A 22119-nucleotide genomic window follows, 5' to 3' on the forward strand; every position below is an offset into this window, starting at 1 on the left:
TATCCTCATTTATGAGTCAATGGCTATAAGTTCTGTATCTGAGGCATTGCGTTTGTGATGCTGCACAACTACAGTCACAGATCAGCCAACAAAATGACAACAAAGACACAAAACAACTATAAATATCCTGTGTGCTGCAGCTAACTTTCACAAAATTCATTACAATTACCATTTAAACTATTATGCATCTAAACTCCGTGTTCAGAAGTCTTCTACTCTGCCTCTGGGGTGTTATGATGGAGCGTTTTGATTCATCAAACCAATAATTGCCAGATTATTGATAAAGTAAGACTTCCATTTACACCTGTGAGCGTTTAACGGTGTTTATAAACGGTTATAAACGGTCACCTGACACTGAGGAGCGATGTGTTTATGTTTATTTTCGGCAGGGCGTGACCACACATTTGTCCGGGGGAAACCCAAAGAAAAGTTTCCGCGTAAAACGCTCAAATTCACCAAATATAAAACTCGGTACAACATAATAAATGTGCTTAAACAGTCACACCGCCGTATCAGTGTTTTTCTTTAACGTGAACTGCTCCCAAAACAACCCGGGGAGGGTCCCGGCCGGTCCCGGCCCGCATCCGCACCCCCCTCCTTGGCGCGGCAGAGTGGTACGGGCCGCGCTGACGTCACCGGGGGGCGGAGCTCGGCAGGCTGCCCGTTGAAGCAGTGTTAGAGAGGATTTGTTGTTTTGCTGAAGTATCGGCTGCCGCTGCTCCTCTGACCGTCACCGGAAGAGTTTTAGGGTAAAAGGAGAGCCGAGGACACGGAGTTCACCCGCTCATCGTGTCTGAAACCTGCTGCGTCGAGCGGAAACCGCCCGGAAACGGCCAACATGAAATGGATGTTCAAAGAGGATCACTCGTTGGGTAAGAACCAGGGAAGAAGGGCTTCTTTCTGGGGGAAAGTGGTGGAAAATGTCCACGCAGGTGAACATTTCCAGTGTAATCATGTGAGTGGGCCCGGTGGGGGGGTAATTGTTTTTTTTTTTACGTCGCTTCCACACGGTTCGGGCTCGGACTGTGGCCTCCCCTTTAGGCTTTGTTTGGACAGGATAAATATGGCCGTTAATGCTCCTGTCGGCCGGGTTCGGAACCAAACTACCTGCGACGTGTTGGTGGACACACCGTCGTGTCCTCCGTCTTCTTCGTGTCCACCGGACGGGGAGCTACAGGCGGAGATGGAGCCTCCACTGCGGCCTGAGTCGCCGCCAGCGGCCGGAGGCGCAGCCGCCGCCGGGCCTGTTTGTTTCTTCTTCTGCTGTTTTCTGCAGGCTTCAGAGGCGTCACCGGGGCAGAAAGGAGCAGAAATACCCCTCCCGTCATCTCCACACACCTTTCAGACATCCTTTCTCAGCGTTTTCTTGGCTTTGGTTGTAGATCTGGACACAACCCTGACATATAAACGCGTTAAACCTGGTGGGAGCAGCAGAACCGGTTCCCTTTAGTTCAGAAGCGAAGGGTTTTTGTCTGCATCGGACCCCCTCACACCTGGCAGATGTGTTACAGGAGACTTTGAGGAGGTTCTGTGCAGAACTTCAGTCCAAACTGATCCGGGTGAAGGCTTTGAAACCTCCCTGCACAGAAACTGTTCATCCGGATTGTTTTTCCGTCTCCAGAGTGAATCTTCTGAGCTCAAAGGGTCCCCGACGTCCCTCCATGTGGTTCATGTTTCCAAAGACCACCTCAAGCCGTCGTAAAACTGAGGATTAGCTCATTTCCATCATTCTTTTCTTATCGAGCACCCGGGAATAGTCGCACATTCGCCTCCTCAGCCTGAAATCGAGGCTCGTTGGAGACAAACCCTTCTTCATTATCACCGCAACACCAGTTCCTCTCTGAATATTTAAGGCTCCTCTTGTGTTCCTTTAAAGGGACAGTTCGCCTCTTCTGACATGAAGCTGTATGACATCCCATATCAGCAACATGATTCATGAACATCTTCTTACCCCCTGCTGCGTCCTGTGAGCAGAGTTCCAGCCTCGTTTTGGTGTTGATGAAGGTAGTCCGGCTAGTTGGCTGGGGTTTAAAAAATAAAGCGTTTTGCTTCTCAAAACAATATGCGTTCAACAGAGTAATACATTTGAATCACAAAATGGTTCTCCAGGAAAAAGTCAGACCTCACAATCTCTTGGCGCTATTTTCTCTCCCTTCGTATCACTGCCTGCTGTGCAGACCGAGCAGCAAACACCGTAACAGGCGCGGCTGTCAGTGGTGGAGGAAGTACTGAAGTGTAGTACTTAAAGCGGAACTCACCCTTTAAACAACGTCGTGCCCAATCGCTATATTTGACCATAATATAATAGTGAATTGTGCTGCCACTGGGTATTATGTCTTCATATTAAATATAAAACCTTTGCATTTTTTAGAAATGGTGATTTGACGCGTCATGAAATCACCGGAAGAAAAAATAACAAACTACAACAATTCTAATTAGTTATAGTTCTACTTCATGCACGTAGTTCTAACTGCTATAACAACCAAGTAATATCCTGGAACTTGGCGTCGCTAGCCTAATGCAAAAGGCAGAGAGAGAGCGATTCTGTTGTCAAGAACCTGGGAGCTAATGTGCGCTGTTAGCACTGAAGCACTTCAGGGATACTACAGAAACCTGTAGATTGTGACGACGTGACAAATTTGTTTTGTTTAGATCAACCACTCTCAGAGATCGCATGAAACACCGATGGCGGTGTCTTAGCTCTGTGTTTTGGTAACCCAGCTTGACCGTCGGAGCCCAGTCCACTGACAGCAGCTAACAACGCGCTGGGGCAGCCTTCAAAACAAAGCCCAAACGGAGCCCGCATTACATTACTGTTGATTGGCATTTAACAACATAATACTTTACTGCACTACTACAAAACAGTTAGATTTCGCGCATACCTTTGACGAAGTGGTCACCGCAGCGGCAGACACGAGCATTTGCAGATTCAGCCCCTCAAGTCTGTAAACGTAGGTTAACTATCCACTTTTTACGGCGTTGTTCTGTGAGTTTTTTTCCATTTCTCACCTCTATGGGCGATTACCTTAGGTACTCGATAGTAACCCTTTCCCTTCTCTCGGTTAGACCGATTGCTACATCCAAAAACGGTACAAAACTGAGGTATTTTGGGCAAAAAGTGGCAGACAAAACACAGTTGCCCACCACCTGGGTTAGCGCGCTTAGAAAAATACGAAGGTGACGTCAAGTGAAACCCTTCTATTAGAATTGTTGTAGTTTGTTATTTTTTCTTCCGGTGATTTCATGACGCGTCAAATCACCATTTCTAAAAAATGCAAAGGTTTTATATTTAATATGAAGACATAATACCCAGTGGCAGCACAATTCACTATTATATTATGGTCAAATATAGCGATTGGGCACGATGTTGTTTAAAGGGTGAGTTCCGCTTTAAGTAAAAGTATAAATACTCAGCAAAATATATACTTAGGGCCGGCACGGTACGGGGGTCACGGTTCGGTACGCGCATTTCCACGCAGAATACACACGGTACGGAAGTTTCCTGAACGCGGAACTGTTATTTTGCAAGAGTTTCCTTCAGGACCCATTTAAACACTGCCACATGCAAGGTCTGATTGGTCCGTAGAGATATACGCTTTCGGACAGAGTAGTTATAAGAACGCAGTTATCAGAACTGTCCTACTCGAATTTCGTTCTGATAACTGCCCTTCCCCAGCGGAACGGTTTCAGTCTGCATTCGCACATGAGTCGGGACTGATGCGCAGCCGTCCGTGTCAGTGACGTGTTAGCCGTTAGCCGTTTAGCGCCACATTCAAAAACAAAACAAAACCGGTAAAAGTAGAAAAAACACCACCAAGAAGCTAATATGGAGAGCGGGGAGGCCACCGTGTTCATGGTCTGCATGGCGGTGATATTAATCATGGACGATCACATCAGGCGTCTAACATGGAGGCTGGAAAAGCTCACAGAGAGAGTCAGGATCAAGCGCAGGAGATACTTTTTCATTTCACGAAGGAAGAAAGGAGAGCAGCAATGGTGAGGGAATTCCCACCGCGGTGACTCATAGCCGCTCAACAGCGCGGTATGCGGTGATATCGCATTTTTGTTCATTAGGCTACTTTCCACGACACGCAATGTTAGATGAAAATCGAGCGCATAATCCGTCTTTTTTTCCCAGCGATTCTGACATTTCACTTTGCTTTGCCTGTCATTTACTCGCTCACAGACCAACATAGCGGAGATCAAGCAGCGCATACCCCAGGTCTGCAACATTGTTTCGTTTAGTAATGACGGAGAAAAACGAAGCAGATCAGCGCAGCAGTTGAGCTCACGTGTCCGGGATACAGTTTTTTTAAACAGACTGCCCGCCGACCAACCAACCCAAGCTGAACTTTAACTGTTTCCGCGAAGTTGTTAGAGCTTATTTCTGGCACGGCACATTTTTTAAATGTTTTTTATATATATTTTTTTTTATATATAAATAGTTTCACCTACACAGTTTTGTTGAAATGATCAGGTATTTCCCAACAGCAAATGTGCACACCAAGCTGTGGAAGCTAGTTTATTGTTGATATTAGACGGTCGCATTTACAACTTTAAACATGGATAATGAGGGAAGATTCAAAGCCATAAAGTGTCCGGACTAGGCAGAGGAGTAAAGCCGAGATAAAGGTAGGCCACTGCATTTTATTTTAACTTCTATTGCTACGACACTGAGTAGGCATATTCTTGTAATATCAGCTGCTGAGGGAGAATGAGACCACAACGAGTAGCATGCAGACGTGTGTGCGTGTGCGGTGCCTATATGCAAAGATGGCGACAGAAACGCGCCACCTCGCTGTGTTAATGTGTTTCTCCTGCCTTGCGGGGAATATACAATGCATCATTATTACTGTGCTGGCTTTAAAAAAGTATCAGTTCTGTCAGTCGCTTTGTATCTACCGTGCAGTCTTAAAAACTCTTTTAGTTTCTCGAGTTGTTCTGCGCGTGCAAGCGGGCGTTTGTGAGGTCTGACTTTTTCCTGGAGAACGACTTTGTGATGCAAATGTATTACTCTGTTTAACGCATATTGTTCTGAGAAGCAAAACGCTTTATTTTTTAAACCCCAGCCGACTAGCCGGACTACCTTCATCAACACCAAAACGAGGCTGGAACTCTGCTCACAGGACGCAGCAGGGGGTAAGAAGATGTTCAGAAATGATGCTGCTGATATGGGATGTCATACAGCTTCATGTCAGAAGAGGCGAACTGTCCCTTTAAAGGCACCAAACCGATCGGCTGTCGGCCACGTTTGGAGCATTTCACCCACTAAGGGACCCAGCAGGTTTGGTTTGAGCCAATCACCATCATCCAGATGCACAGCATCAGCATCAGAGAAGACTGACTGTAATCATAGAAATAAGTAGTTAAAGGTGGTTCTGAGGCTAAAAAGTTCTGCTTCTGTTTATGATCTGCAGCCTTCGTTCATACAGACGTTATTCATGAAGCCCGTTAAAAACACGGAGGTGTTTGTCTGAGACGACACATCACCGTTTCCTGTTGACCGTTTGGAGACGTGCGCAGCCGACACTCGAGTTCTTATCCAATATTTCGCTTTCTCAGGTGCTACAGAGTGAAGACATTCACCAAATAATTAAATAGAATAACAGATTGAAACGGTTTCAGAGCTGAAAACACAATCTGAGGTAGTTTTAGTTCATATTTCCTCCAAGAAGGGTCAAAGGATCGAATTCTTTTCAACTCTTTCCAGATGTGTTGAAGTGAAATAGAACTGCTGTTATATTCAGCAGCAGGCAGAAGTTTGGACACACTTCTTTCATTACTCCGTCAGTAGGTGGTTTCTCTGCCGGTTTATTAGAAACATCAGAACTTATCCAGCAGATGCTGAGCCAGTAAAACAGCTGAATGACCCTTTAAAGGAAACAGCAGCCGGTTAACCGTCATCCCTGATTTAAAACACAACTTAATTTCTTAAAACGAGCTAAAAACATCACGTATTAATATTTTTTTCCGCTTTTTTTTCCGTAGATCTTTTCTTCCACTTCAGTTCTGATCATAACTACCAAGTTTTCAATTATTTAAAAAAAAAATTAACCCTTTAAATACTGGTTTATATGATGTAAACGCCAATTTCTCTAAAAAAAAAACAAACAAAAACAACACAAAAACTGCTGTATTTTCAATGTATGCAATGCAAAGTGAAATATTCTATGGGGGATTATTAGATCTGGGATATGTCATTGATGAGCTACAACATCAGTTTTTATATCTTTTTAGTTTTTCTGCAATAGCAGATTACAGAAACGGCTCCCATAGACATCCATTATAATGAATACAGCATTAGACTATGGCACACACATTAACGCAGGGTTATTTTTTTTTTAAATGATTGAAAACTTGATGGTTATGATCAAAACTGAAGTGGAATCAAATATTTATGAAAAAAAAGTGGAAGAAAATATTAACATAGGATGTTTTAGGTCGTTTTAAAAGGAGACAAAAATGTCCCTTTTCAGAAATTAAGGAGTTTTTTTTCTACACAATGAAAAATTGCATTTTATATGATGTGTGTTTGAAATTAGAAAAAATAGTCAAAAATGCCCAACTGAACCAAATATGATGAGTATCACTATCTACAGTGTGAAATTAGAGGAGAAAGTTCACCCCAAGGGGAGGAAAATGTCCCCTACCAGGGATCAGGTTAACTGTCAGAGTTACCAGGTGATGGATGGTGGTTGCAGCGTATCCACCTTTAAAGTGACGGTGTTGTCAGAAGCTCGCTTACAGCCGGCAGCATCCTGCAGAGCTCAGGTATCGATGTCTGTCCGTCTCAGCGGGAGGAAGCCGGGGGAATCCGTCCGTCTGCCGCTGCCGTTCCTTTTTTAAACCCGACTCGAGTTTGGTTCTGAGGCTCTTTAGCTTCGATCACCTTTCAGTTTGTCTCGTTGCTCTGACTGTCGGTGAGTTACGGTAACCAACGGTAACCAACCGTAGACGGCAAGACTTTAAAGCTTTTTGTTCTGTTTTCAAACCTGATCAACACTAATGGCAAGGCAATTTTATTTATAGAGCACAATTCGTACACAAGGTAATTCAAAGTGCTTCACAGCTACATAAAATCACAAGAAGGCAATAAAATCATTAAAAAAATAATAATAATTATAAAAAATAAAAAAAACATTAAAAATAATCATTAATTAGTTCATTTAAAAGTGAAGAGTGTAGATGAAACACTTTCAGGTGTCATATTCACAGCTAAAAACTGTTTTCAGCCTGGATTTAAACATTGTCAGAGTTGAGGCCTGTCTCACATCTTCTGGAAGGCTGTTCCAGATGTTAGGAGCATCAAACTGAAACGCAGCGTCACCTTGTTTAGTCCTGACTCTGGGCACCAGCAGGAGACCCCTCCCTGAGGCAGGAGACCCCTCCCTGGGGCAGGAGACCCCTCCCTGGGGCAGGAGACCCCTCCCTGAGGTTCTCAGAGCCCCAGTTGGTTCATATGGCTTTAACATGTCAGAGATGTACTTTGGTGCTGGACCATGAAGAGCAGAGCTGTTTTAAAGTCTATTCTCTGAGCGACAGGAAGCCAGTGCAGAGACCTGAGCACTGGACTAATATGGTCGTGTTTCCTGGCTCTAATGCTGCTTTGTGTTCCGCAGAACATCGATGCATAGAGTCCGCCAAGATCCGCAGCAAGTACCCTGACAGGGTCCCGGTAAGTGGCACCATGTGATGTCAGCGGCGGTGTGGGGGGAGTGCCTTTATTTATCTGATACCCGTGTTTCTGTCAGGTGATCGTGGAAAAGGTGTCTGGATCACAGATAGTGGACATCGACAAAAGGAAGTACCTGGTCCCCGCTGACATCACAGTTGCTCAGTTCATGTGGATCATCAGGAAACGCATCCAGCTGCCATCGGAGAAGGCCATCTTCCTGTTTGTGGACAAGACGGTGCCTCAGTCCAGGTCCGGGTTCAGGTTTAAACCTTCAGCTGGCAGAGAGGCTCTGAGTCAGCCAAAAAGTCCAGTCGTATTATTTCAACAAAATGATTTAATCAGGACATCAGCTGGCCAGAAACAGGATATCTGAGGTTAATGTTAACCGCAATATTAGCTAAACAAGCTAACACTGGCTGCGGTCTAACCCCAAACAAGATGGCGTCAGTCACAAAATAACATGCTCAACTTAGGCATAAACAAGAGAACAGGAGTCGCTCTGTTAATCTGAGCTTGATAAAGTTACCTGTGATTTTAGTCCAACAAAGACGACGTCAAACATTTAGCCGTATCATTAGCTGCTTCATTAGCATAAACAAAAAAATGCTGGTCTAAATGTAGCCATGTTAGCGGCAGCTTTAGCTTAAACACGACCTGATCCTGAAGAGTGTTGGAATAAATCTAATTGCTGAATGAGATGTTAATTTAAGGGGTTAGAATGTTAGCAGCAGCTTTAGCTGCTTCGTTAGCATAAACCAGAAAATGCTAGTCTAAATGTACCCATGTTAGCAGCAGCTTTAGCTGCTTCGTTAGCATATACAAGCTTATGATAATCTAAACTCATTTTATCAGTTAGTGTGAGGAGTGGTAGAATTAGTCATGAAAAACATCTAAACCAAATGTTAGACGTGACATTATCCCCAACAGGATCACATTAGCAGCTTCATTAGCAGCTTCATTAGCCTAAGCACGATGATAATAGCATTAACACGCCAATAGTAGCAGCAGCTTAGAAACAGAACGATAGTCTAAACAAAAGAACCGCGGGTTGGGTGTCTGTAAGATTGATGTAGGAGGAGGTGCGTGCTGCCTGTAAGGACCCATAATAAGCTCGGTAAATCTCAAAACCCACCGCATACACAAAAAAAAATGTCATAATTTGATGTAAAAATCATTTCTGTGCATGATTCAATTGCTGAAAAATAAATAAAATGTGAAACTAAAAAAGGTAAAAAAAAGTTAGAGGGTTTATTACTAAAAAATAAAACTGTTGGTAGATGTTGGTAGCTGCTAGCTATGCTAGTTTAATCCAGGTAGGCTAAAGATAACTTTGGAAACGTTCGCCTCAACCAAATTATTAACAGCTTTGTTAGGTTAAACACAATAACTGGAGTTATTATAAACACAATAACAACGTTAGCAGCTGTATTTAAACCAGATGTTATTCTTTAGCGATGAAAGGATTTCAGTTCCGATCTTCAGGAATCTTCCGGACACAAAGTTCATGAGGATAAAGGAATGATTCACGAGTTATAATAAAGCCTAATGATCCCCCTGTGGAGTAAATCTTAAACGGCTCACACACACTTCTATATTTTTAGTTTCTTTACTCTGATTTGAATGATTTTCGTCCCACGTTTAAGCTCCAGTTAAAAAAGGTTTTATTACTAAAAAAATAAAACCGTAAAGGTTAAAGAAGATGTTGGTAGCTGCTAGCTGTGCTAGTGTAATCCAGGTAGTATTAGGCTAAAGATAACTTTGGAAATGTTCACCTCAACCAAATCATTGAGATCTTTATTAGGTCAAACACAATAACAACGTCAGCAGCTGTATTTAAACCAGATAATATTGTTTCTCCAGATGAACACAACTTTGTTTGAAGTTATTTCATCACATTTAAGAGTTATAATAAAGCCTAATGATCCCCCTGTGGAGTAAATCTTAAGCGGCTCAAACACACTTCTATATTTTTAGTTTCTTTGCTCTGATTTGAATGATTTTCGTCCCACTTTTAAAGCTCCAGTAAAACGTTCTTTTCTGCCGCAGCATCACGATGGGGCAGCTGTACGAGAAGGAAAAGGACGAGGACGGCTTTCTATACGTGGCCTACAGCGGGGAGAACACCTTCGGTTTCTAGAAGCCGGCTCGCTGTGATGGAGACCCCGCCCCCCCCCTCCGTGCTCACACCCACCAATCACAGCCCTCACCTGGCCCCTGCGAGCAGCGGGGGGGAAACCCCGGAGAGATTCTGAGACAGGACGCCGCTCACCTGACCGAATGAATGCAGCGAGTGCGCTGATGCGTGTGTTCTGGTTGCACCGCCTCTGCAGAGTCATAGATCCAGATTCAGAGTGTTAACGTTTCCATTATTCCTTTCATGTCGTGTTTTAGGAACCTTTTTTTCTTTCTTTCTTTAAGTGACGTGTGTGAATGAGTTCTGCTTTTAGTTGTGCTTTCTTCTTTGAAGACGATATTTTAATTCAACTGAAGAGAATTTTAATTTAATTATCTGAAGGTAAGGTAGCTGGATGACCTAACCGATTAAAAGGTGAAAATTCAACCTGCTTGTTGTTCTTTTTTTTTTTCTTCTTTTTTTTTCAACTTTATTTATTTATATAGCACATTTCATGTACAAACAGTTCAAAGTGCTTCACATAAAATAAAAGCATTGCAGCAGGGAGTGCAAGAAGCATTAAAAATACATAAAAGAATACAAAGAGAAACAAATAAAATCATTTAAATGAATTTAAAAACAGGCAACAGTCCAGATAAGTTAAAAGATATTTCATGCATAGACACATGAGAACAGAAATGTTTTTAACCTGGATTTTAAAATGTCTACATTTGGTGAAAGTTTAATCTCCACTGGCAGTTTGTTCCACTTGTTTGCAGCATAACAGCTAAATGCTGCTTCTCCATGTTTAGTCTGGACTCTGGACTGGACCAGCTGGCCTGAGTCCTTGGATCTAAGAGCTCTGCTGGCTTTATATTCTCTGAACAGATCACAGATGTAAACCATCAGCAGGCTTTTAAAATCTATTCTGTGACTGACTGGAAGCCAGAGCAAAGATTTTAAAACTGGTGTGATGTGTTCAGATCTCTTAGTCCGGGTTAAAACTCCAGCAGCAGCGTTCTGGAGGAGCTGCAGATGTTTAATGCTCTTTGTTGAGTTTTCAACATGTTTCCAAAACACAAATATATTCAGAAATAAGAGCGCTCATATCCCAGGAGACATCAGGGGCAAAGTTATTATCCAACATTCAAACTGTCCTTCCTTGCAAGTCAGATATTTATGAGATAATATAGAGCAACACTTAGTACAAGTATAAAACCAAAACAAAAAGAAAAGAAACAACAACAACCAGAACAATAAACGTTTCTCCATCTTGTCAAGAATAAGCCCATATTATTTCGCTATTGTACCTATATGGGGGCAACATATGATGTATTGCCAACTCCCCAGAACCTAAAACTCTGGGTAAATGGCAGAGCCGGACAGCAACGGAGTACATTTACTTGAGTACAGTACTTAAGTACAATTTTGAGGGATCTGTACTTTACTCGAGTATCATTTTTGGGGAGTACTCATGACTTTACTCAAGTACATTTGAGAGGCAAATATTGTACTCTTTGCTCCGCTACATTTCTATCCATAACCGTGAGTAAAAAAAAACTCAATTTGTCGTTTCCCTCTCAAACGTGATTGGATTGTGCAGGCACCAGTGATTGGGACAGCCTATCAGCAATCACCTTCAGCTTTCTGCCAAAGTCAACTCCATGGTCAGATTAGATGAGAGTTAATGATATTTTACCAAAAGAGAACTTCATCACCGCCTACAAAAATTCATCCTCCAACTTGCAGAAGCATGTCAAGGTACGTTCATTGAAATAAACTTCCTTACATTTCTAAGCTAGATTCTGGCTACAGAAAAGTGCACTAAATGATTGGCTATCTACGATAATGCAGCTTTTTACATTCTCGGTTACGTTTGAGTCGTCGAAGCCACATGCACCCGCCAATTTGCCACCCGCAGCTAGCCATTCAGATGGCTAACTTTGGCCTGACAATGGTGAGCATAAGCCGAGACAAGCTAATCGTGTAACACCTGCTGCAAGACAGAAGCCCGTAACATCATTTACGGTATTTTAGCTTTGTTCCGCTGCACTTTAGAACGCTGGAATTAAGTTACAGCGGAGTTACGGCCATGGTTACGGCACTCTGCCTTTGTTTTACCATGCACCAATGTTAAGATGGGGTTCGAGTTCTGTTTACTGCGCTGGAGTTACGGTGTTATGGTGGCTAGCTGCCTGCCAATCTGAACTCACTGACAGAAAACAACGCGATCGGGTTGCTATGCTGCGTGTATAACACGGTCAGGTTCAGAGGTGTGTCAACTCAGAACACTGCTACTGCCTTCTTTGCTGGTTTAGGTTCATTGATTTGCTTGATGAAAAAACACATACATACAATTGTTAGCTGAATTTTCTTTTCTGATATTACATATTTATGTAAGCTGAGCATTTGTTTTTATGTTCTTGAGTATACTGTGTGTTTAACAGTCAGGTTCAAATGTGGATGCAAAAACCCATTAAAACTCTAGCAGAGGTTTGCCAGTGTTGCCATTGTGCTATTGCCTTGCAAGTGAGAAATGTTAAATAAAGCAACATGGTAAAAAGATGAAAATGACTTGATTTTACTTTCAATTCCTTTTACATTCTCCAAGGTACTAACATTAACATTTTTCATAACTCCTTGTAGGACGTTTCTGTACATAAATGTAAGCACTGTGGCAGTAATAATTAGACCCTCCAGAAAAACGCGGGCACAAATCCTTGATTACGCGGGCTAAAATTCTGGATTTTGCGATTGAATATGCGGGTTTTCTAATGATTTTATGCTGTGAAATTGCGAGAAGTTGCGGAACTTGCGAATTATGCAAAAAGTTGTGAATTATGCAAAGTTGCAAAATGTGCTGCTACTGAATGAAAAAGAGTCATTTTAAAGACCTCCTATGATAAACAAGCATACTGGAACCAAGTTACTTCACAGAAGGTTTTTTTTTATTTGAACTAAAGCAGTTTCACAATACATACACACGCGTACACACACACACACACACACTTCTCGGTCTCATTCTGTTTCATTTATTCTTTATTTGGCCAATTTCAAGCTTGTACGCTACTCACCTCGTTTCTGGTAGCCCTCGCAATGGTTTTGGAGGTTGATGCCTCGGTGAACGTCAGCTGTCTGGCTTTCCTTTCCGCAGCTGCAGAAAGCATTTTCAAATGTTTCTCGCTGGTAAAGTGCCACCGACAATTTTCTTTTATGCTCCAACACACAGTTGCACGGGGTGCAGAATAGTTCCCCCCCGCTTTCGTGCACGACATCGGGGTACTGGTTTGCCCGGTCTTTGGCAGTAATGTGCGTCGGTAGATGAGATCGATTAGCTTTTTTCATTTTGTCTCTCGTTAATTTTCGACATTTTTTTCTCTTCCCAACTTTATGCAGAAAAGTGCGGAGATTGTGAAATCAAGCGAGTCCTGCATATTTCGCATATTTTGCGCGGAAAATGTGATTATTGCGGTGAATATGCGGCTTTTTTGAAAAATATTGACCCCCGAATAAATCAGCGGTATTTTGCTGATTTTGCAATAAAAACAGGGATCGCAAAATCGCGTTTTTCTGGAGGGCCTAAATAATGCAATATTTAGAAAATGAGCTCTTGTACTCTTTATACTCGAGTACTTTTAAAAACAAGTACTTCAGTACTTTTACTTAACTAGATATCTGACTGTAGTACTTTTACTTGTACTTGAGTAAAATTTATCAAGGGGTATCTGTACTGTGGCGAAAAGTTGCTTCTGTCGTGTTTTATTTGGCAGCTCGTTCATGCTCGCACTATTTTCTTAGCGGTGGCGGAGTAATATCAACGAACATCCAGTACAAAATGCCAAATAAAACACAACAGAAGCAACTTTTCGCCACGAAATTTGATATGGATTACCAGTGCACACCAGTAACCGCTCCGGTGAGTTGATGATTTTGAAAACGGACGTTTATTGTGCTTTTACGGACCTTTTTGGACATGCACATGACTTGCTGTTCTGAAGCAGGTTGAGAAGAATCAAAATTAGGCAAATACCGGAGACAGCAGTAAACATCAAAACAGCGCTGAGGGGGGTTCTAAAACATTGCAGACGACTCATAAAAGAGGCTTAATGTTGGAAATACAGCAGTTATCCTTTAAAGGGGAACTCCGGGGTATTTGAAGCGCGTTTCCATTGCTAGAGGTTGTCAAATACTGCCAGTAGGACACAGAGAGGTGCAAATCTGTGCTCCCTGTGTGGAGATCGCGCTGTTCGTGCAGCCTGTCATGCGAGGCTAATACGTGGTGGCTAAGGGGCAAGTGCTAACCCTTCCACGTAAAACAACAACTTGCACACAGCAGAAACGTCACACCACTTTATAAACCATCCGACAATAAAGTCACAAGCCTTACCATCAAAACCATATGCATGGTTCTCACATTACTGGCATGGGGACGTTACAAAACAACTTTATAAACAGCATGTAACTCACCGGCTGGTTGTACGCTCGCGCATATGAAAGCCCAAAAGAGTCGATGGAGAATAATCCCATATACAAAACAATTATCTTCTCTAGAAAAACTGTGTTCAAGTATTTAAAACATTACAACAATACATGCCCAGTAATATTGTTGTAATGTTTTAAATACTTGAACGCAGTTTTTCTAGAGAAGATAATTGTTTTGTATATGGGATTATCGTCCATCGACTCTTTTGGGCTTTCACATGCGCGAGCCTACAACCAGCCGGTGAGTGACATGCTGTTTATAAAGTTGTTTTGTAACGTCCCCATGCCAGTAATGTGAGAACCATGCATATGGTTTTGATGGTAAGGCTTGTGACTTTATTGTCGGATGGGTTATAAAGTGGTGTGACGTTTCTGCTGTGTGCAAGTTGTTGTTTTACGTGGAAGGGTTAGCTCTTGCCCCTTAGCCACCACGTATTAGCCTCGCATGACAGGCTGCGCAAACACCGCGATCTCCACACAGGGAGCGCAGATTTGCACCTCTCTGTGTCCTACTATCAGTATTTGACAACCTCTAGCAATGGAAACGCGCTTCAAATGCCCCAGAGTTTTCCTTTAAGGTTAATGGATGGAGACAACACTGCTGCTCTTTCGAAGGTCTTTTTATTTTCCAACCTTTCCTCACGGAACATCACAAAAGAGAGGAAGAGTTTTGGCGGGACCGTGTCTTTTGTCACAAATGTTGCTCCCGTATAAAAGAATGTACAGAAACAGAAAAAGAAAACAAAAGTTCCACCTGACTAATCTTATAAATGTCATAAAAACAATTAAAACAATAATTTTGTTGAATTATAACCCTTGTTACACATGTATTCATTTCGAGTTCGGCAGAACTTGCAGAAAGACTAACTGTTAATTAATTTCAACTGAAGTCATAATGTTAAAAATATTAGTTCTTTATCTCTTTTCATTTCCATGAATACTTTCTGCAGCTCTATTTATTTTGCTGTAAAACAGGCGGAACGTTAAACTGGTCCGTTTCCTCTGCCGGAACTCCACCCTGTGACCCCGGAAACAAACACCGCAGCCGGCCGCCAGTTTTCTCTGTGTGGGACTCAGCTGCTGGACGGTGTGTTAGCGTGTCTGAGCTGAATATCTGAGTGTGAGCAGCAACAATGTCTTCAGTTCAGCTTCTGAGAGAGTTTATCAGCCAGCGACTAACTGCTGCCGCCGAAGAAATATTCTCAGAGTTTGAGAAAACCATCGTCCAGTACGAGGAAGAGATCGGCCGTCAGCGCGGACTGCTGGATATCAGCTGGAAACCGCAAATAAAGCTCCACAGAGTGGGTAAGTAAGGCTGTGTGGAGGAACAGGGCTGCAGCTCTGAGCTCCGCTCCGGTTCTGTTGGGCTGTAAAATCCCTCTCATCCATAATTTCTGACAAAAGGTTGATCCACTTGTACTTAGGACCATCCTGACTGTTCACTCACTCAGGATCAAACATATTCACTTCAAATGAATGACCTTTGAGGCTGAATTTCTCCAAAAGGATAAAGTGAATATGTTTGATACTAAGTGAGTGAACAGTCAGGATGGTCCTAAGTACAAGTGTACACGCCTTTGTCAGAAATTATGGATGAGAGGGATTTTACAGTTTAGTAAAATATTTGCACGCTCCGTATCATGGACTTCCTGCATTTGCCATAAATTCTGTAATACGGGCGCACTTTAAATCAGAAAAGACGAACTTCTGCTCACTTGACCGCAGGCCTCGAGGCCTGCGATGATAATCACATTTTTTAAATCAGCATTGAGATCACGATTATTCACAAATTTTTATTGTAAAATAATTTTCTATACGGATGCAGTCTCCACGCATAAAGCTGGATTTAAAGTTCACGGCGCGGCGCGTTGTCGTGCACCAGCCAACATTTGTAACTTGGCGCGTGCTGAGAACGACAAACCGGATGGACCAACTCGAAAACAGGCTCACTGCTGAGGGTTGTGTCATGTAAAATACTTTGTGCAATTATTTGTAAATAAATGATGTTGTGGGGGGATGTGGAAATCGTTGCTTCTTACAAGTACTTAGGTACAATATTTGACAGTGAGCTCAAGTTTCATGTAAACACTGAGACAATTGTCAAAAAGGGACAACAGAGAATTCATCTGATGAGGAAGCTTAACTCCTTCAGTGTCTCCAAAACCATTTTATGTAATTTTTATCAGTCTTTTATTTAGAGTCTTTTAACTTTTTCTTTTTCATGTTGGTTCAATAGCCTATCAGTCAAAGACAAGAACAGTCTCAGCAGCATTGTTAACACTTCATCAAAGATTATTGGAACACAGCTAAACAGTCTGAGTGCTCTGTTTAACAAACAGGCAGTCCAAAAGGCTAAAAGTATCATCAGTCAGCCTGATCATGTTTTAGGTGGTGAATTTCCATTAATGCCCTCTGGGAGGCGCTATTATTCTGTCAGGACAAAAACAAAAAGGTATTTTGGATCCTTCATTCCTACAACCATTAGATTATTAAATAAGGTGTAGGGATAGAGTATATTACTGACAATTTGATTTACTGAGCGCTGTTCATCACTGACAGGACAGGGTGTTTGACTGTATGTGTGTGCTAAGATGTATGTGTTTTATCGATCTATTTTTCTTATTTATACTATTTAATGTTGATTGATGGAGACTGGGACTGCAAACCTAATTGCCCACTGATGGGATAAATAAAGTTATCTGAATCTGAATCTGATGGCTGCTCAATTTCTCCATTGATGAAATAAATTCACAACTCTACAACATAAAAAAACATGTAGAATATAGCATATACTTTGTTGTCTACAGTAGTAGATCAACCCTCATCTTACTTTGAAGCTCCCTGAAGTGACGTCGACGCAGCTTTAGCTGCAGAGAAGCTATCAGGCTTGTGTTGATGATAATAATAAACTCCTGGACTATTTTCAAACTTCCAAATGCATCGCTTTGTGAGTACAGACCATATTTGTACTACTGTAGAAGTTTGGTGTCATGGCATGTGATTTTAGTGTGGTCATTTTGGAGATACTGCCAGGGTCCATTAGCGCTTGTACTAAGCTATTCGGGATAACTCAGTAACTCAGCTGATGTTCAGCCAATGTCGAAAAAACTTCGGGTGGGCTACTTGGCTGGATATCACGGTTCAAATGACCCCAGGTTGAATCTACTCCGAACTATCGCTTTAAGAGGGTTAAAACTTAAGACTTTCTCGTATCTGTGCACCTAAATAATTAGTCTCATTCACATAAAGTTTCACCCTCATATCTGTGGAACCCTTTTTATTACTTATAACTACAGTCTCTGTTATTTAGTGATGGTGTAAATAACCATTTCCTTGTGACCTTTTGTCTTTCCAGAGCTCCCACGGCATTATCTCTGTGAGAAAGAGATTCCTGTTAACCTTGAGAAGGACTCCAGTCTGGACCAGGAGGAACCAGAACCTCCACAGATTAAAGAGGAACAGGTGGAAGTCTGCACCAGTCATGAGGAACAGCAGCTCTTACTGAAGCAGGAGACTGATATCTTCACGGTGACCCTAACTTATGAGGAAAGTGACCTTAGTGAAGCAGAACCATCAAATGTCCAGCTCCAAGATCAGAGCCAAGATCAGGAAGGAAGTGGGCGTGAATCAACTGGAAATGCAGAGCTGAGGCCAAAGAAGAGGCGTCACAGTAACGATGGAGACAACTCTTCCATGTCAGAAAGTCACCGTAACACCGTGAAAGGTAAAGCATCTTTAAAACTTTAATAATGAATTAGCAAGACGTTATTCATCACCACAGGGGGCTTTACATGTTACAGCAGCATCACAGAAAGCAGACAGGAATTTCATAACATGTGATTTCATAAACTGGGGGGAGTCTGTGCATAGTAATCAACCTTATTAATAATCAGTATGGCTCGTTTTTGTAGGAGAGCTATTGTACGGTTTTATTAGACTATCTACTTTAGCCTAATAACTCCCACTGTAAAGGGTGTTCTGAACTGATGAAACGGTGTCACACTCAAGATCAGACCTCCGATCACTGTATTTTCCGTGTTTTATTTTGTATAAGCATTTATGCTTCACATGCTAAACTGACTAGCACCTATACAGATAACCGTGCCGTTCGCCAGGTAGTCAACTGAAAATGACCCAAATATAAAACAAAACCACAATATTAATTACACGGATATATTATTCACTGTATAATCCGCATACATAAACATATTTATGGTGTTTAACGGTATATTTTAAAGTTTCAATCACTTTTTATACATATCTCTTAACTCACCTGCTCAGCTTCAAAAGTCAAAACAACAACATCCATAAAAAAGAAGATCTGTTAAGTTACTACATCCGCCCCAAATAAAAACAGGAGTAAAGTCTAACACAAGAGGTCACCATGAAATCACCACAAATGTAACAGATGGTAGAAAATAAACCAACATGTTTGAAAAACGGAAGACATTCACACAACTATACAGTCGTTTTCTGTCTCATTTATATCTCATTTGCATATTTTACGGTTCACCACATATCTGTCAAACACCGTCGACAAACTAAAATGTTTCTCGTCAGATCTTAGATTCATCTGTCATCGTGTTATTAACCTTTGGTTTTGTCCCTTTTCCCCCAGACCTCTCACAACAATATGTATGTAAGGAGGAGGAGGAGGAGATTCTTACTGTCCAGCAGTTCTTTAACCACGAGAGCAACTCCAGTCTGGACCAGCAGGAACCAGAACCGCCACAGTTTAAAGAAGAGCTGGAGGAACGCTGCACCTCTCAAGAGGAAGAGTGGCTTGAACTGAAACAGGAGACTGATATCTTATCGGTGACTCCTACTTATGAGGAAAGTGAACTAACTAGTGACCAGCTCCTCTCTCAGAACTCCTCTGTAGCTGAGAGACAAGAAATGGAAAAAAACTTGAGAGACGAAGAGTCCGAATCGACTCAAAATGCAAAGCTGAAGCCACATGAGAGGCGTGAGAGAAACATAAATCCCAGTAACGATGTGATCAATGAGAGTCAGTTTACAGGTGAGCAGGCAGTAATATGTGAAGTTGAGTTGAGGACACATTATGGAATGCACACAGATAAGAATCCATATTCTTGTGAAATATGTAAGAAAGCTTTCAGGTATAATAGTCTTTTGTTGGTCCACATGAGGACTCACACAGGTGAGAAGCCGTACTCATGTTCTACATGTGGGAAAGCTTTCAGCTACAGTAGTAGCTTAACCACTTACATAAAAGGTCACACAGGTGAGAAGCCGTACTCATGTTCTACATGTGGGAAAGCTTTCAGCTACAGCAGTAGCTTAACCACCTACATAAAAGGTCACACAGGTGAGAAGCCTCACGCTTGTAAAACATGTGGGAAATGCTTCAGTCAAAGTGGTACGTTGAGGCGGCACATGAGAACTCACACAGGTGAGAAGCCGTACTCATGTTCTACATGTGGGAAAGCTTTCAGCTACAACAGTAGCTTAACCTCTCACATAAAAGGTCACACAGGTGAGAAGCCTCACGCTTGTAAAACATGTGGGAAATGCTTCAGTAAAAGATGTGCGTTGCAGCAGCACATGAGAACTCACACAGGTGAGAAGCCTCACGCTTGTAAAACATGTGGGAAATGCTTCAGTAAAAGTGGTGCGTTGCAGCTGCACATAAGAACTCACACAGGTGAGAAGCCGTACTCATGCGAAACATGTGGCACATGTTTCAGTGAGAGTGGTAATCTGCGGCAGCACATGAGAACTCACACAGGTGAGAAGCCGTACTCATGTTCTACATGTGGGAAAGCTTTCAGCTACAGCAGTAGCTTAACCACTCACATAAAAGGTCACACAGGCGAGAAGCCTCACGCTTGTAAAACATGTGGGAAATGCTTCATTCAAAGTGGTACGTTGAGGCGGCACATGAGAACTCACACAGGTGAGAAGCCGTACTCATGCGAAACGTGTGGCACATGTTTCAGTGAGAGTGGTAATCTGCGTCATCACATGAGAACTGTACACAGGTAAAACGTTGCAGTCCTGAAACATCTGTAAAGAAATAATGTGAATGACTTTAATGGATGCAGAGAACAACCCAAAGTCCTGCTGGGACGCTGTGTAAAATGTGCAAAAAAACAGAATGATATGATTTAAGAAGCTCATATTCAAATATTTATGCACAATAGACTGTAAAGAACATCACATGTTGGGATGGGGCAACAAAAGAGATCAGACAAACTGTGTATTACAAAACAAATGCTGAGGGGGGCTGACGGTTGATTGGCGTGTCAGAATCCAATAGAAGTAACTCTCATCATTACTTCTATTGGTCAGACATTTCCTCTTGCTACACCCTCTACAATGGACTAAAATATATATTTTTTTCCAAACATTCTATTTTAGTGGGTGCAATGGGGTCGTGAGGATGTTTTCAGACAATATGATTAAAAAATGCTCCAGAAAACATCTCATACCCCACCTTTTATTTCGAATTTAGTTTAATTTTCTCAGCTGCCTCTGCTATTCCTGCTCTTCTCAGGTGTACCTAATGTAGTTTTACATCATTTGTAACGTGACGTATATCTTGTATTACAAATTGTAAATAACAACACGTTTATTCGTGTCCCTGCCCTCTCTTTCCTCATGTTTTTTTCTCGCGGGGGTGCTGCACAGCCGCGGGGCCTTTTGAACATTCTAAATGTGACGTCACGAGCGAACAAAGCTACCAAAGCAAATTCTCAAGCGAAGCTTCTCCAGCGACCTCCGCTACCAGGCAGCGTAGGTCGCCCTTGGTGTACACGCAGCATAAGAACGGCCCACCTCAAATTTCATTCTTAGAACTTCCCCAGGGGAACTGTTTAATTTTGCTTTCACACGAGTCGGGACCTTGATAGGGTCTGATGAGACGTAATACTGCCTCCGTACTACCGAGGGACACGGTCGAACGCCTTCTCCAAGTCCACAAAACGCATGTAGACCGGTTGGGCGCACTCCCATGCACCTGCTGAGGGTGTAGCAGGGTCCTGGAGGGTCCCCACACACAGGGACCACTGTTCCACGGCCAGGACGAAAAGCACACTGCACCTCCTGAATCCTCGATTTGAGTATCCGACAGATCCTCCTCTCCAGAACCCCCGGCTAGGTCTTACCAGGGAGGCTGAAGAGTTTGATCCCCCTGTAGTTGGAACACACCCTCTGGTCCCCCTTTTTAAAGAAATGGGAGGCCCCCACATCCACGCTCCCCAACTCTACTTCTTCATCGGAAGGCATGTCGGTAGTATTGAGGAGCTCCTGGAGGTATTCATATACATTACATTACATTACGCCCATTTTGCAGACGCTTTTGTCCAAAGCGACTTACAATAAGTGTGTTCCACATCGGTAGGCAGTAGAACTTCAGGTCACAAGAAATCAAAAGTGCATTTCCTTCCAAAACCAAACAGCTAAGAGCAAAACTAGTGCTAGAGTAAGTGCGGTAAGTTAGGTACCTAGAGACAAATAGGAAGACAATTTAGGAAACAAAGACAATTTATGAAACAAAGAAAATTTAGAAAAAAAGACAATAAAAGCTTTCCTTTGCGGAGTTAAGGCGAAATTGGTATTTTTGCGATAAAATGAATTCCTTCAATCAAAACAAGTTCAAACTCCTTTGTCCTTCATATTTATCCATTCTAAGTAGTAAACAAAGACAATTTAGGAAACAAATAAGTGCGTAAGACGCTGGGACGAAACAGGTGATCATTAGGTAACATTATTAGACAGCATGGCATAAAGTTCCACTGCTATGCTGATGATACTCAGCTGTACTTATCTATGAAACCAGATGAACCCAATAGGTTGGTCAGACTACAAGCACGTCTTAAAGACATAA

At 42.3% G+C, this 22119-nt stretch overlaps 2 protein-coding genes across 2 annotated transcripts; both read left to right on the forward strand.

The window, feature by feature from the left end:
* The first annotated feature begins 631 nt into the window (after nt 1–631).
* LOC142382278 (gamma-aminobutyric acid receptor-associated protein-like 2) lies at nt 632–9904 on the forward strand. The gene is made up of 4 exons (XM_075467976.1): nt 632–872; nt 7620–7675; nt 7752–7924; nt 9722–9904. Exons 1-4 carry the CDS (start codon nt 839–841, stop codon nt 9810–9812), a joined length of 354 nt encoding a protein of 117 aa, XP_075324091.1. The 5' UTR covers nt 632–838; the 3' UTR covers nt 9813–9904.
* Nucleotides 9905–15327: 5423 nt separating this feature from the next.
* LOC142382208 (uncharacterized) lies at nt 15328–20814 on the forward strand. Its single transcript, XM_075467811.1, has 3 exons — nt 15328–15575; nt 17626–17994; nt 18889–20814. Exons 1-3 carry the CDS (start codon nt 15404–15406, stop codon nt 20274–20276), a joined length of 1929 nt encoding a protein of 642 aa, XP_075323926.1. The 5' UTR covers nt 15328–15403; the 3' UTR covers nt 20277–20814.
* The last annotated feature ends 1305 nt before the right edge of the window (nt 20815–22119 follow it).

This window comes from Odontesthes bonariensis, chromosome 1, assembly GCF_027942865.1.
Source record: "Odontesthes bonariensis isolate fOdoBon6 chromosome 1, fOdoBon6.hap1, whole genome shotgun sequence".
NCBI classification, from domain to species: Eukaryota; Metazoa; Chordata; class Actinopteri; order Atheriniformes; family Atherinopsidae; genus Odontesthes; species Odontesthes bonariensis.